The following is a 17,351-nucleotide window of genomic DNA, read 5'->3' on the forward strand; positions in this document are numbered from 1 at the left end:
GCCTGTCCAGAGACAATGTGGACAAGCTCACGTTCATTAAAATGAACCAGGCATGGATCCAACAGGACTTTTCCGTACCTTGTGCAGAAAAGAGATGGATACCGACCTTACCCAGCCATTGTTATATTTTTGATCTTTCTCACTCTTTTGGGGTGTACCCTAATTTACAATGACTAAAAAAAAGCAGTGTTGGCTACCTCGTTCCTCTCCACCACCGCTTCCACCTACACCGCCACATCCACCGCCACCTCAACCTCCCTCCTACTCCATATGGGCCTCGTCCTTCACAGATGAAGAAAATTGTTTTATTTTTCTGTTTTTTTTGTTGTTTTAAGATATTTCCCTATCCACATTTGTTTGCAGAGCACTTGCCATGCTCTTAACTACATTTTGCTGCCATTTGCAGCACTCTAGCCCTTTCCATTGGTTTTTTAGAGCCATTTTAGTGCCTGAAAGTTCGGGTCCCCATTGACTTCAATGGGGTTCGGTGTCCGGGTAAAGTTCGGAAAAAGTACGGGACACGGACCCGGACTTTTTTTTCAAGTTCGGCCGAACCCGCCAAACACGGACATCCAGGTGTCCGCTCAACTCTAATCCTAAGTTAATAATAGCATGCAATGCCAAGCTGCGGTTTCCAAAGCAAGCAAAGTTCTTTCTTGTATTAACAGAGGCAAGGACTCCAGAGAGGGATATCATTTTGCCTCTGTACAAATCATTAGTAAGACCTCATCTGGAATATGCAGTTCAGTTTTGGGCACCAGTTCTCAAAAAGAACATCAGGGAACTGGAGAAAGAGCAGAGAAGAGCAACCAAACTGATAAGAGGCATGGAGGAGCACAGCTATGAGGAAAGATTAGAGGAACTGAATTTATTCTCTCTTGAGAAGAGGAGATTAAGGGGGGATATGATCAACATGTTTCAATATATAAGGGTTCCATAAAGTGAACTTGGTGTTGAGTTAGTCACTTTAAGGTCATCACAGAGGACAAGGGGCACACTTTACATCTAGAGGAAAACAGATTTAGTCTCCAAATACGGACAGGTTTTTTCACCGTAAGAGCTGTGAAAATGTGGAATAGACTCCCTCCAGAGGTGGTTCTGGCAAGCTCACTAGATGGCTTAAAAAAAGGCCTGAATTCTTTCCTAGGTGTACATAATATAAATGGGTACTAATATTTATAGGTAAAGTTGATCCAGGGAATATCAGATTGCCTCTCGGGGGATCAGGAAGGAATCTTTTTCCCCTGCTGTAGCAAATTAGATCATGCTTTGCTGGGATTTTTCACCTTCCTCTGGATCAGCTGTGGGTATAGGATTGTGTATATGGGATTGTATGGTTGGGTTTTCTTTACTGTTTTTAGTTTTTTATTGGTAGAGCCAGTTAGACTTGTATCTTTTTTCAACCTGACTAACTATGTACTGTAACTATGTAAGTGTGAATTGGATGTGGGGAAATCCGCATCCAATTTACATAAGTGTGAACCCAGCCCTAAACATTTTAGCTGTCGATGTCTTCATTTTTATTTTATGCTGCCTGCATTTTCCTTCAATCTCCCTTTTCTTTCTTTCCTGCCAGTCCCATGATTATTTCTCCCCTGCTTTCCTGTTATCAGGTGTTTCCTTTTTCTTTTTGGTCCTTTGGAGCCACCCATACATGCATTCTCTTTAGAGGGGACTTCAACCTGACATGAGGGCCCTGCTAGGATATATGCCTCTTCTACTTTTCAAGTGACTGACAACAGCTCCCAAGGCACAGGCAATATCCTCACATCGCCCACATTTTCCTAATGACAGTTAGGGTTGCCACCTCATCCCTTTAAAACTGAACACATTAGCCTCAGAACCTGTGTAATTGATATGTGTTCGATTTTAAAGGGATGAGGTGGCAATGACAGGGCATATATTCACACTGGTACAATGCATGATGGGACATGTAGTCCTGATCAATGTTATCTAGGGATTGGCAATAATTTTAGGAGAGCGTGCTCTCTGACTGGTGTTTTGCGAAAGGAGCCACAGAAAACTGTGGGATGCGGCAAAAGAAAATAATGTGTTTACAAACTTTTCTGAACTAAATGAATTTTAGTTCTGTGCTACAATAATGAATAACAATGTGCTGTGAAAAAAAAAAAAGCAAGGGTTTAGGGCTCCTCTAAAAGTTCAGTTTGCCTAATGCATTGTAATACCTTGCAACCTTCTGAGATGAGAAAGAATTACACCTTTTACCACTAAATATTTAGACAATGAACACACCCTTGTCACACCCCTCAATCATGCCGACCATGATAATTTAAAGCTGAAGAATGATCACTTTTTATAGCACTAGTTTCTTTTACATTAGCATTAATATAATATAACTAACTGAAAACATTAATTATATATTACAGTAATTCATACAGCCAAAAGAGGAACATTAATAATGAAGGACAGAGTGATTTGATTCCAAATCAGGGATAGTTGGGTTCTATTGGCTCTACACTCTAGTTCTAGTGCACTCAGCAACCAAAACCCCCCTGTGTCTGTGAAATGGAATGTAAAGACTTACTCACATACACACTAAAGAGGATGACTTCAGTGAAAGTCTGCCTGATGCTACTCACAGGGCCATGACACTATTAGCAGTGGAGCTTAGAGGATTGAGTCCCATGAACTGACCTGAGGTCACTTTCAGTAAGCTTGGCCTTATCTACCCACATGGAGTTGAGACTTTATATTACCTTTCTCAAATAGGATGGTGAGGAAGTGTGTGTGGAGGGGGGAGGGGGGCGGGGAGTTAGAAAATATATATAAATCTTACCCTCCTTTCTGTAGTAGAGAATCTCTAGCTTGCGCTCTTCAGATCCCAGTAGCGCTTGGGTGAGTTGCATAATGCTGTTGTGCGTGGTTTCAGGGCCCGTTAGGAAATCACAAGTACATGGTCTCTGCATGACCTCCACCCGGGAATAGCCAAACATATCACAGAACCCATCATTACAGTAGATGATAGCACAGTTGTCCATCTGAGCATTGGCAATCAGAAACTTGCGACCTGTAGGCAAAGATTAAGAATTAAAATGTATTTCTTGTATATTCAATGGAAAATTTAAAATATTGTTGTACCCAGACGTAAACCGTTTTAAAGAAAGTATATCTTGTGAGTTAAAACCATTTTTATTATTTTATAGTGTCAGTCATTGTAGACAATAAAAGCTGTGGAACCACCAATGGTGGTACTTTTTAAATAATTTGTGAAGCCATATGGGTTTAAGTTACTGGGCCTTATAATAATGGTAGAACAGACAAACATAAAAGTAATGCTGAAGCCATGGGATGGAAACAAGTATGCATCTGGGGAAGATAGCAAAAATAATTTAAAGATAAGTGCAGTATTTTTTTTTTATTTCCATAATATATTGATATTTACATATGGCACTTTTCCACTGCAAGTACCGGCTCGGCTCCACTCGGCTCTGTTTGGTTTTCCACTGCATGGTACCGCATGGTACGGTGTTGGAACGGTCCGGTACGGTTTGGTACGGTTTGGTTTTCCACTAAAGTAAAGTGGGTGGGATAACAACGATTCTCTGACCAATCAGTGGCTAGTAGTGACAAACAGTCAAGGCTGCATGCAAAGGATTGTGGGATATGGTACCGGTACGGCCCTCTGTGAACCACAACTGAGGTGGTACTGTTTAAGCGAGCCGTACCGTTCGGTTCCATGCAGTGGAAAAGCGCCAATAGAGTACAGTCTGTAAAATTAGATAGTACATATGAATACATGGCTGAAACAAAGACATACTGTATGTGACAATTTGTACTACAGTATCTGTGGTGTTTTTGAAAATTAACATTGCGGATACACTGATATAAATAAGCAATTGTTTACAGAATATTCTCATAGGAAACCAACTTTAGCTAAATAATTTTGAAAATGGGGAGTCTGAAACCCCTCTACAAAATTTGTTCTGAGGGAAGGAATAACATCATATATCTAATCTGGTTTATTGTGGGCTGGAGTACTGGGGGGATAGAAAATGGAAGATGGAAAGAGGTGTGGTATTGGAAAGATGTGTGAAATTTAGGGAGGAGAGGGAAAGGATGATTTGGGTGGTGAGAAGAGGGTGGCAGGGAGGTAGGGGTGAGATATGATGCAGAATTCTTCTCTAAGGAGTAAGTGGTGACACAGCAGGGTACTGCTTTCACTGTGTAACAAAAAGGGGCAATGCTTATTATAACATGGTCCCGGGTGCTTTCTTACATTTCTAACCAGTGTCTGCTATATATTTGTTAAACGTGTTTTAGACAGAGGGAATTCTGTACCAGTGCAAAATAATTTTATATAATTGTTGCTGGAATGTATTTGTGATGGAGGAATTATGGGTAAGTAGGACTACTCTGTCACTCTGTTCAGGGTTAATTTGAGTGCCTAGTGCTGACTCCCATCTCTCTATGGGCCTGTTGGAGGGGTGATTAAAGCGGAACTACACTGTATTTGAGCACAACAAATCAAAAGTGCTATTTAATTCATTTGTAATATTCAAAGCAAACTCACCCACCCACCCATCAATGTCTCCATGCCTTATTACACCCCCCCCCCAAGCATTTCTGGACATGATCATCTTGAGTAAGGACAGATGATATTTGAAGCAAATCCATCTGCCCTTAGCTCAGACATGCAGGCAGGAGGGTGTGCTTAGCTGAGAAAACCCCTCCTCCCCCTGAAGATTCCTGGGATGGATGTATGACATAATTTGCCTAGACAAGCAAACGAGGAAGTAACTAAAGAAATGTAAAAAAAAAAAAACAGTTTAAAACAAGTATGATATACTTTCCTATCTATTTACTAGTGCTAGCACCCTAAGGATTTAAAATAGTCAATGTTGATTGAGAAAGTGAAGTTCCACTTTAAAAGCTTGTATGCTAGGGATAAACAGTTTTTGATATGTTGAATTCCTGTTTATGAGGGGTGGAGAGCAAGAAGTGGTTGTAGTGCACTCCAGGAATTCATCAGAGTTACAGTATGGTATCTTGCTCTGCGAAGAAGTCATTAACCTTAAATTTACTAATTTCTCTTTTGTTCATTGATGGACACAGCTCCTGATCTTCTTAACCATTGGGTTATACTGCCCCCTACAGGAGTACGACACTGGGCAGAAAAAAAAGACTGACTACACCTATGGGCAGTCCCAGGGGTATCCTCTCCCTCTCTGCTCTAGGTACTCATTTTTTTTCTGCTTAGTCAGGAGTAAGGACCTAGTTCCTTGCTGGGATCTTTGGTCCTTGCAATTTTTTTTCTGTTTTTTTTCCTGCGAGATCTACAATTAACTGCTGGACTGGGCGACAGGCTGGATAATCTAGATCCAGTGGTCACCCCAGTCTGGCCAGCAAGCTCGTTCAGACCTCAGCTTCACGCTAAGTTGGCCGCGGCATAGCCCAACCAGATGGGGGCTGGCCTGCAAGTTAAATGCCTCGCGAGGTCGCATACGACCGGGTCTCGGCCTGCGTTGCAACGTACCTTCTGGGGGGATTTTGGGGTGGATGTGGGCACCTCCATGGGACGGCCGACCCCTGGGTTCCCCTCCTTCCCGTAAAGCACCCCCTCATCGGTATCTGGTGGTCCCTGTGGGCCATCTAGCCCCACATCTGCCCCCCTCTCTCCCTCCTCCTATGCTGGGGTTGTGGGGTGGTCTGGCCTACCTCCTGGGGCTGGAGCAGGGTACTGTACTGGCAATGAGGGCAAAAGGGGTGCACCACTTGCGACCGGGCAATCAGCTGTGGGGGGGGGGAATACCTGATGGGGGCTCCTGCCAGGGTCCCCCTTCTTGCCTGTGCCTGTTTCTGAGGCCTATGGATCCCTCTTGGGTTGCCAAGAGCCTCGTGGTGCCACACGGGGCTGACTTTTACTTTTTTACTTGTAGCCTATGTACTGTAATGCACAGCGGCTATGTTTGTGTAGTCTGGCGGACATTTTTGCGGTAGTCCAGCATTAAAAATAGTGGTGGCCATGACAGTGAAGCCTTTCTGGGCGGCAATTTTGGCTGGGGGAGTCTTCCTAATAGCCTAGTGCTGACTCCTGGGTCTTTTCATTCCCTATACGCCGCACATGGAGGGCAGATTATCCTGGTGCTGCCAGTGTCTGTTCTGTGGGGTGGTGAGTGTGGTGGGGTCCACTTCCTCTCTGCTGCAGGATTGATTGGTGCTCTGTTACTGGCGACCGGGTTGTGCTGCCTTAGCAGTGTTTTGCACTTTTTTTGTGGTCTCCCCTTTTGACTCATGGAGTCTTTGGAGCACATTTCCCAACCTGACCTCCTCTCAGAGGCTGAAGGGCCCTCCTGGTCCCAACCATCCATTCATGCACTGACAGCGGTCCTGAAGTCCTTTGTGTCCCAGGTGGAAGTGTTTTTCGGATGACGGGCTAGCGAAAAAGCGCCTCTGCCTTCCCCTGCCTCATCTGTCTCCTCAGATCCTGAATCTGATTCAGCCGCCGTGGACGTGGCTCACCCTGCTGGAAGCTGAAGCTACGACAAATGTATTGGTTCCCTTTGGCACTCACAAGCTCTCCAGAGCAGCAAAGGTGTTTACTTTTCCCTCCTATTTTGACAGGACCCTTTTTAATGACCTTTTGGTCCCTAAGCAATTTGCTATGCGGTACCCTTATGAGGAGTCCCTTCTTAAAAAGTGGACTGTTCCACCAGTAGTGGGCCCTCCAGTTTCCAGGTTGAACAAGGCAACCATGGTTCCTGTTAAAGAGTCTCCAGCCTTTAAGGATCCGGCTGACAAGAAGGCGGAGGCTGTGGCCCGCAATATGTACACAGTGGCTGGTTCAGCACTTGGTGTCGCTTCGGCCCTGGTGTCGCAAACTCTGACTGGGTGGGCAAAAGTTTTATGCCGTGACCTGGAGGGGGAGCAGCTTCCCTCTGCCTTTGATGAACTAGCTGCAGTTTATCTGTGATGCCTCTTTGGATGTGGCTTCCCTTCTTTCTAGGCTCTCTGTTTCGGCAGTGGTCCTTAGGCAATTTTTTTTGGCTCAAATGTTGGTCTGCGGACCTTAACTAATCTTCCTTTTCAAGGAAATCGCCTGTTTGGAGCTACCCTGGATGACATCATTAAAGATCTTACAGGGGGGAAGAGTACTTTTCTTCCACAGGCTAGTAAAGGCAAAGATCCTCGTCATAGATGTGGCCCATGCTGCTCGGCTCACAAGAAGTTTTTTCGCCCCATAGGGTCGAATGACAAGGGATCAAAGCCTTTCAAAGCCTCCTCGGGAGGATCCAAGCGACCTTGGCCTGGCAAGTCGAGAGCGGGCTTCTCTAGACACGCAGACAAGGCTCCTTCAACATGAAAGTGCACCCTCACCCATTTCTGGGGTGGGGGGATGTCTTCACTGGTTCCCGGACCGGTGGACTTCCTTGGTAAAAGACAAGCGGGTCCACAAAGTCATACGGTCCAGCTACAAGATTGGGTTTCGTTCTTGCCCTCCAGAAAGGTTCTTTCCTTCCAACGTGCACCTGTCCCCGGACCGCTTACAGGCTCTCTTTGGGGCGGTGCAAGACCTGATACTTTAAGGGGTTATTGTTCCAGTTCCGACTTCAGAACGTTTTCAGGGGTTTTATTCAATGTACAAAAGACAAATGACTCCTGCGCTTGAGGGGTTATCCTGAAACGGGTATCCTGAGAATGCGATTCAGGTTGAATGGACATAGTCCCGGCTGTGCTGCCACTCTCAGCAGGTCGTGGTAACCCAAACAGACTCTAAAAAAGGAAAGGACAGAGGGTGCACCAGCCTAGCGCATTATCTTTAAAACAATAAAATAGCATACACATTGTACTCACAAAACAAGTTGGAACACGGGCAACATGTGCAATCAAGGTCCACCAAGACTCTCCACTGGGCTTCCTCTGCTGATGCAGGCCATGGTGGGATGTGGACCTCCAAAGAACCGCTTACGCGTTTCGGGGTGTCCCCCCCTTCATCATATTCAAACCTGTTTACAGTTTCCAGGAAGGAGGGCAAGGTGCGTCCAATCCTGGACCTCAAGGCATTGAACTGCTTTGTGTGGGTGCAGAAGTTCAGAATGGAGACCATTCACACGGGGAATTTCTTGCCTCTATCGACATCAAGGACACTTACCTACATATTCCAATATACCAGCGCTTCCTTGGCTTTGCCATGGGAGAGGAGCATTATGAGTTTGTGGTGTTACCCTTTGATCTCGCCCCCACTCCTCTGGTCTTCACGAAAGTGTTGGCCCCAGTGCCAGCATTGTTACATCAGTGGGGGATCGCAGTACTGGGCTATCTGGACAACCTTCTCCTGCAGGGTGGACAATGTGGAGATCACTATACGGACTCTGAGGGAGTTTGGCTGGATTCTGAATTTTCAGAAGTCTGCTCTGGTTCCTTCAACAAAACTGGGCTATCTGGGTCTAACTCTGGACTTGGCTCTAGCCAGAGTGTTCCTTCCTCTGGACAAACTCCAGAAACTGATGGTTTCTACCTTTTGAGGCGGTTCTGTTTTCACAGTTCTATACAAAGTCCCTGCAAAGGGAGATTCTGGCCAAATGGGACAAGTGTCTGCAGTCTCTGGACTAATAGATCTGGCTGAGCCAGGGAACAAGAGGGTCCCTGATCTGGTTCGTTCTCTGGTGCTTCGACAGGGCAAATCCTTTCTTCCCTTATATTGGACAGTGGTCACCACAGATGCCTGCCTGTCCGGGTAGGGAGGCGTCCTAGGCCGAAACTTTGCTCAGGGGGTCTTAACACTGGAAGAGTCCAGACTACCGTTCAATGTCCTGGAACTCTGAGTGATAAGACTGGTTCATTGGATGGATCGTCTTCAGGGGCATCCAGTGCAAATTCAATCAAGCAATGCCACGGCCACAGCTTATGTCAATCACCAGGGGGGCATAAGAAGTGTTTTAGCAGCTCTGGTGGTAGCTGGCATTCTGCGGTGGGCAGAACATTTTGATCCAGCCCTCTCTGCCGTACACATTCCAGGGGTGGAAAACTGGCAGGCGGATTATCTCAGTCGGCAGGCGTTGGACCAATGGGAGTGGTCTCTTCATCCAGAGGTGTTTCATCAGTTTTGTTTCTGGTGGGGCACCCCTGAGTGGATCTGTTGGCGTCTCAGCTCAACAGAAAGGTGCAGAGGTTTGTGGCACAGAGACGGATCCTCTGGCGGATGCCACAGATGCGCTGGTGGCTCTGTGGAACCAGTTTCATCTGATTCACGCTTTTCCTCCTCTCTTTGAGCTGTTACTTCTATAGTTGGATGTTTGTGCACCTGTTAACTATAGAAGACCTTGAAGTGTCAAGGTTCAGTCTTCAGATTCCATAGATACCCAGGGTTTAAGGGTGGAATGAGTAAAAATGTTTATTGTTCAGGTAGACTGTGCATCTTTATAGTAGAGTTTATCGTTAGGGTGGCTGATGCCTTCAGATGCCTTACAAATCACCAGTGGTGAGTGTTTAAGCAGTTCCATCCCCTTGGTCCCTTAGTCCCGGTTCACACCGGGAAAAAGGGTCCGGAGCTTCTTTGGGGCGACCAGGAGGCAACCGCCATAGACTTCAATGTTATGAAGTCCGTGGCGGCCGTTCCGAGGTCGCGGCGCGCTGCTCGCACCGCGACCTCGGAGGTCGCGGTGCGAAGTAGCGTCGCCCCTATGTGAACAGGGCCTAAAAAAGCAGAAAATAAAAGAACATGGCTCGGATTCTGATCGGTAATGCCTGTAGCAAAAACAAGAGAAAAAACATCCAAACAAGATCGAAATTAGTTTCAGTCAAGTATTTACCTCTTTTTTGAGCGAATGCAGCAATGGGAAGAACTTGCAGGAAAGCATGGGAAGTTACAGAAAGCTTCTGTAAATCCACAGTAAGGCATGTTCCTAGATACTTAAGCTTGGTCTGCGCCCATCCAAATAGAAAGTGTGACTGGAGGGCTGTAATGGTGTGGGGAGCCTCAGATTTAGTATGGTTCTTTTTAGATTGGATAACATGCTGTAATGTTGAAGTGTTATGTTAGGGATGGAGGTTAGGGATATTGTGAATATTAGGTTGTTTGTGTAGGCAAGGAGTTTATGATGCCCTGATAATTTCTGGAGACTGGCAATTTCTGGATAGCTTTAATAGTGCACAGACGGGGCTCCAGGGAAATGTGCACTTCTGGTTTTTTTTCTACATACCCCACTCACTGGAACAAAGTGTGAGTAATAGTTACTCACGTGATCGCGCCTAGGTATTAAATTTGTAAATAATTCAAATAAATAAGTACCAAAAGAAATTGAGCAGCTAGTCAAGAACAACAGTGGGTTGTGAAAATTGTGTAAAAAGGGGGAGGACAGCGCCCAATAATTTTCTGTGTGTGAATCTAATTCTAATTAATTATTCCTAATAGATGAATAAATAAGTATATACATATATATGTATATACTTATTTATATATATATATATATATATATATAAACCACAAATCACAAAAAAAATTAAATAAGCCAAATGGGTTTCACCCTAAAGTGCTTAACCCTCCTCTTATGTTAGGGTCAGAACCGACCCGTTTTCAGGTTTTGAATGTCTATAAGTATCACATAAATTTGTTTATTGCATCAAGATTTTTTTACTTTGTCAGGAACCTCTATTTAAACCTCTATTTAAACAATGTAATAGAAAAAGAATCATTTTCACTAAATTATAAAATACTGTGGTGAAAATTAAAACGTTTATGGTGTTAGGGTCAATTCTGACCCAGTTATAATATAGGATTTTAGGACACTAATAAGTGCCAAAACTGAAATCATAAACACTCTCTCTGCTTAGTAACGCTGACAGCCAATCACCTCTCAACCCTGTGAGCTGTAGTTAGGGAGGGGCCTATCTCTTTGCCTGCTTCTCTAAATAAAGTGAAGAAACATAGGACCAATACATTTCAGAGTTGCTGACTTTATTTTACCATTTTTTAAATTTGAAAATGAGAGGTATGCTATCAAAAGAAAGGTCTAAGGGGTCACACCAAAAATATTAAAACCAATCTTTTCAAGGATAAAGAAGCCTAACAAGGTAACCAGGAGGTAAGAAACAAATTGGATGATAAATAATTGTTCAGAGGGTATTTTATGGCTGATTTAAGACACGGGTCAAAACCGACCCGTTAACATCATGGATAGTAACAGAAAGCTAACATAAGAGGAGGGTTAAACTTTAAAGTGATTGTGCAAATAATAAATTAAATTATATTGAATATATAGTCCTTGTGTCTCCAAAGTGCAAGTGCAAAAGCATGCAGCAAACAGTCTCAGTGATTGTTATTAAAGTGCTTCGTGTTCAGCAAAGCTGCATTTCTTCATGCAAAATAGAGGAAAGGGGAATCCGTCACTGAGTACATAGCCCACTTACCGAACGACCCCTTGGGGTCTAGCGTAGGTAAGTGGTATCTTGTAAGAATTCCCGGTATCTTTTTCAGACTTACGTCTCCCCGCTGTACTATATCCGGGATTTCCTTCTGCTGGTTTGGAAGAGGGCTGGATAGGGATTCCGGTATACACCCCGTTCAGACCACGTACGGTGGTTTCAGTGTGTCAAAAAAGCAAGGAAGCTCATGGTGTAGTATGTAGAAACTTCAAGATTTAATAAAGCACCTGATGACGTCATACGCTTGATGACGAAACGCGTCGGTCCCGGGCTACGCCCTACGTCACTTCCCCTTCCTGGAACGCAGCCGGAACGCAAACTGGTTGCGGAGCTGCTTGACAGAATCAGCTGTTCCTCTGATACTGAACTGTAAGTGACTACTGCTTTATTAAATCTTGAAATGAAACCCATTTGGCTTATTTAATAGTTTTTTTGTGATTTGTGGTTTATATATATATATGTATATATATATATATATATATATATATATACCTATTTATTCATCTATTAGGAATAATTGATTATAATTAGATTCACACACAGAAAATTATTGAGCGCTGTCCTCCCCCTTTTTTCACAATACCCCACTCACTGCTACATCATTGCAGGACCCCACTAACCATGACAGCACACAGCAGAAATCTTGGCATTGGACACAGCCAAAAATGTCAAATACTAGTGGCAGCTGTAGCTCTGTGAAGAGTGCAAAGATTGGAGTTTCTGCCCGATGGATGGGTAAGTAATTCTAGTATATCTATTGTCAAAATGTAAAATTATTTATTTATTTCCACATTGTATTTCAGTTATTTTGAGCATATTCCTATTACTTTAGAACAATCTTGAAGTTTGTAAAATTACTTTCTGAAGATCCCCATACATTCCCTTCCGTAAATTCTATATTTACTATGCCCTGTTAATAGACACTGTTATGTCCCAGAATTGACAAAGCCTGCCTTCTGAACTACAGAGAAGCTGGTTGGATTGGTTTGCGCAAAAGTTATTGCGTCTACAATTTAGATAGATTTATGGCATTTTTATTTGTTTTATTTTTTTTTACTAGTAACGATCAGCGATTTTTAAGCGGGACTGCGACATTGGGGCAGACAGATTGGATACCTAACTGACACTTTTGACACTTTTTAGGGAACCAGTGACATTACTGCAGTAATCAGTGCTAAAAATATGCCCTACTGGCTATTGCACAAAACGACGTACAGGTATGTCGTTTCACGCAATAGAGCCGACCTGCCCCAGTATATGTTCTGATGGCGGTTGGAAAGTGGTTAAAGCAGTAGTATACTCAATTTTTTTACTTTTACCTACAGGTAAGCCTATAATAAGGCTTACCTGTAGGTACAATTAATATCTCCTAAACCTGCACAGTTTAGGACATATTTGCCCTGCATGCAGCCGCTAACACTAGCGGCGCATGCGCTCTGAAGGTCTGGCGGACCTTCAGAGTTCCTTGCCGGCTACTTGCCGGAAAATGACTCCCGCGCATGCGTCAACGCGGCTCTGGCCACTCACAGCACTGGAGCCGCCGAACCCGGAAGAGACGCCAAGGGAGCATGACAGCTCCCACAGCGGTGTCCGGGCGACCATGTCCGGGCTTCATTTTAAGGTAAGTATTTCATAATGAGCTAGTATGCAATTCATACTAGCTCATTATGCCTTTGTCTTGCAGGGTTTTTTTTTTTCCGCAGTATACAACCGCTTTAAATCAAGTGTAACCTCATATTATTTAGCACATTTATAGATCCCAGGAGCCGGGTAACCCTTTTTACTGTTGGTAGTAAAGAATATAACCTATATTTGCTTTAAAGGAACTTTATAGAATATTTTAAATTTTTAGTTGTTCATTTAAATGTGATCAGCTTAAAAGCAAAAAAAATATGGGGGCTGCTGTTTCTGACTTTTCAGCTTTTGGGACTGCTGTCCTTATCGTTTCTTCCTAACAATACCCTAACTTGAAACAAATGCCCATTCATAAGAGTTCTAGGACACCCAGTATGTTCATAAATCCAATCAGCATGCAGTGAATAGTAAAGCAAGAATAAAAATGAATTGCTTTGAGCCTGCACTGCACCTTCAGCAATACATTTATAAGTGGCAATCCCATATTTTAGCCTTACAAATTCTCTTTAAAGTAAAATAAATTGTATGCAAATATAAAGTATTGTGCTAGTGTTGTTTTTTCCATTCAATTGTATTTTAGTTGTTTATTTTAAAGATGGTAGATGTTTATTCTGTTTTTTCCTTATCTATATACAATCTTTGTTTTACAAATAAATATTAAATACATGGCAAAGAGTTCACAAAGCACTATGGTTTAGCTAAAGACACATCACAGTAGCTGTGAAAAATTAACCATGAAAATGATGTGAAGAATAGACTAGAGCACAACCTGTTAGAAGATTGCGTAACACTAATATGAAATACTTGATATTTACCTGACTAAAAAAATGAGAAAATCATGTTTTGGGCCCCCTCCATAATTAACAAAATGTCAAGTAAGCATTTTGTTTCTGAACAAGGTTTTATTGATATTTTATCTGTACATAAAACAGAAACAAATATAAAAAAATGTGTTTTCACAGTGCAAAATATAGCATGCATATGCAGGTATTCCCTGATCATAGTGGATTGAATACTTTTGCCTGTTAGCGTGAAGGAGGTTCCAGTAATTAGACTAGGGAGGACAATCACTGGATAATAAATATTTATCTGATCCAATCAATCTCTGAGGTCCCTGTTCATAAGCTTGGGACATGTAAATATTTTGGGTACCTTTCCAGAGTGTTTAAAATGTGTGTTTAAAATATTTTTCACTTGGGCTTTGCCTGGGGCATGTGCCAAAGGCCCACAGATTCAAAGTGGTTAAAAACCTCTGACATGAAGAATGAACAAATTATATCCTTCTGTAGTGTGTACTTGCCTCAATCCAAAGCACTGAGTGTCATTTCTCTCTGATCTCTGATCCCACCACAATACTGATAATATTCTCAGCTAGGGATGCACCGAAATTTCGGCCACCGAAATTATCGGCCGAAAATGGGCCTATCCCATTTCGACCGATAATGGGTTAAACATGCCGAAATTAATGGCCGCTGTGAGAAAGGAGGAGGGCGCAGGGCAGGTTTAAAAAGTCCCTCCTCTGGCCGGCCGCCCGCCTCTCAATGATGTCCCTACTACTATGATCTGTGTATGAATGAAGTGACACACCGGGAGGGGCCGCTAATAGCTATAACTATGTGAGCTTCACTTCCCTGTCATGCGGGTATCTCCTCTGACAGGGAAGTGAAGTTCTCACATAGTTACAGCTATTAGGGGCCGCTCCCCCCGCCCTCCCGCCCGGTGTGTCCGTTCATTCATGCTCATCGACCCACTGACAGGGAAGTGAAGTGAAGCTCACATAGTTACAGCTACCGTATTAGCGGCCGCTCGCCCGCCCTCCCTCCCGCCCGGTGTGTCACTTCATTCATGCACAGATCGTAGTAGTAGTGACATCACCGGGAGGCGGGCAGCCGGCCAGAGGCGCTTCTTTTAAATGAAGTACACCCGAGGAGCACTCAGCAGAGTGAGAAGTATGGAGATTGAATCGTTGGGGTGGGGAGAAACGCTGAGGTAGAGGGGGACGCTGAGGCAGTGGGGGGGGGGGGGGGGGGTTAGCTGAGGCAGCTTACCAATGGTATTAGTATTATGGAGCACGAGGGGGTTAATTTATTGCCACTGCTGGTCACTGATGCATTAGTGACCGACAAGTGGCAGTTAATTAACCCCTTTGTGCTGCATTAGTGCAACCAGTATCAGTGCAACCAGTGTTAATTAACACTGATACTGGTTGCACTAATGCAGCACAAAGGGATTAATTAACTGCCACTGGTCGGTCACTAATAGATGAGTGACCAGCAGTGGCAATATATTAACCCCCTCATGCTGCATAATACAAATACCATTGGTAATTAAATTAACCTCTTGCCAACCCATCACAGTACATATACTGTGACAGGGTGGCTGCGACAGGTGTACGTCGCTGCCTGTTTTTGGTGTATGCCCCTCTTCTATCTATTTTAAAATTATTTGGGGGAAAAAGTCATTTTCGGTTTCGGTTATCGGCCAAGGGCATCCTGCATTTTCGGTTTCGGCCCAAAATTTTCATTTCGGTGCATCCCTACTCTCAGCCGACACAGCCTCCTGGAAGGTGGCCCCTGCTCCAGCTCACAGCAGGTGACTCATAGCCTCAGCTCTGTATGTTTTTCTGTGAGCCTGTGTACAGGGGATGTGTCCATTTCCTTCACTCAGGGAATTCTGTGCTCTAGCTCAGCAGTCTGTATTAGGGCAGAGCCTCACTACCTGCTTTTCAATGCTGAGAAAAAACTTTTGGTCTGTGTACTGTAAACTGATGTAAAGAAGAGAAAGTCTATAGATAAACAGGTACAACTTATGTAGGAGGATTTGTTTAATCTTTGTGTATCACTTGGGGCCAATTCATTTGGTATATGTAATGTGTACAACAATTTTAATGTACCTGCTGGAGGTGATATTTGGACAACTTGATTAGAGAGAGAGAGATCCACTGCAACTTAGTAGAGATTGTGACTGCTCTTACAGAGTCATGAATGTGTCTGGCTGCTTTCAAAGGGCAAACAATTAGTAAAAGGCTGCTCTTCAAGGGTATTTCGCTACTTCAGAATATGTGTCCTATTTGTGTGCTTTTTTGGTATCCTGCATTAAACTCTCTTTATCGAGCTCACACTGCCCGCGATCCTGAATGATTGCAAATCACGGGACACCTGTGCGATTTCCCGTGACTTGCAATGGCACCCCAAACGCCGAGCGATTTTGCAGCGATTGTCGTCCAACAAATCGGTGTAAAATCACGCACACAGAATCTTGGGATGCTTATCGCGTCCCGCGATTTGCAATGATTCGGGATCGCGGGCAGAAAACGCCAGTATGTGAACTTGTGTTCAGCAATAAAAGTTAAAAAAGCTAAAGTGACTGGTGCCCAACCTATTTTCCACCTCACCATACAACAAGGATCAGTCTGTAAGATTGAAATGTTAGCCTACCAAGGCACCCAGAGGACCACACCAGACACCCAGGGGTAAGGAGGTGTTGAACACAGATAAACACTAAGACGAGGAGACACAAGCAAGGAGGGGGTTGATCCTGTTTGAAAGACCTGGGTCACCATTTTTTTATGAATAATATATACAGTATGTGTATATATACAGTATCTCACAAAAGTGAGTACACCCCTCACATTTTTGTAAATATTTTATTATATCTTTTCATGTGACAACACTGAAGAAATGACACTTTGCTACAATGTAGTAGTGAGTGTACAGGTTGTATAACAGTGTAAATTTGCTATCCCCTCAAAATAACTCAACACACAGCCATTAATGTCTAAACCACTGGCAACAAAAGTGAGTACACCCCTAAGTGAACATTTCCAAATTGGGCCAAATTAGTCACCCCCCCCCCCCACAGTGTCATGTGACTCGTTAGTGTTACAAGATCTCAGGTGTGAATGGGGAGCAGGTGTGCTAAATTTGGTGTTATCGCTCTCACACTCTCATACAGGTCACTGGATGTTCAACATGGCACCTCATGGCAAAGAACTCTCTGAGGATCTGAAAAAAAAATTGTTTCTCTTCATAAAGATGGCCTAGGCTGTAAGAGGGCCAAGACCCTGAAACTGAGCTGCAGCACAGTGGCCAAGACCATACAGCAGTTTAACAGGACAGGTTCCACTCAGAACAGGCCTCGCCATGGTCGACCAAAGAAGTTGAGTGCACATGCTCAGCGTCATATTCAGAGGTTGTCTTTGGGAAATAGATGTATGAGTGCTGCCAGCATTGCTGCAGAGGTTGAAGGGGTGGGGGTCAGCCTGTCAGTGCACAGACCATACGCCGCACATTGCATCAAATTGGTCTGCATGGCTGTCATCCCAGAAGGCAGCC

The 17,351-nt window shown here is 43.8% G+C and overlaps 1 protein-coding gene across 2 annotated transcripts in view; it reads right to left on the reverse strand.

Annotated features, from left to right (window-relative positions):
- KCNH6 (potassium voltage-gated channel subfamily H member 6) overlaps window positions 1-17,351 on the reverse strand; it is a 352,494-nt gene that overhangs the window by 250,488 nt on the left and 84,655 nt on the right. For both annotated transcript variants that reach the window (XM_082271267.1, XM_082271266.1), the window contains exon 2: window positions 2,798-3,028. In XM_082271267.1, the coding sequence (XP_082127393.1) occupies window positions 2,798-3,028 (231 nt within the window). The remainder of the gene's footprint in view (window positions 1-2,797; window positions 3,029-17,351) is intronic.

This window comes from Pelophylax lessonae (genome assembly GCF_965119305.1).
Source record: "Pelophylax lessonae genome assembly, chromosome: 11".
Classification (NCBI taxonomy): domain Eukaryota; kingdom Metazoa; phylum Chordata; class Amphibia; order Anura; family Ranidae; genus Pelophylax; species Pelophylax lessonae.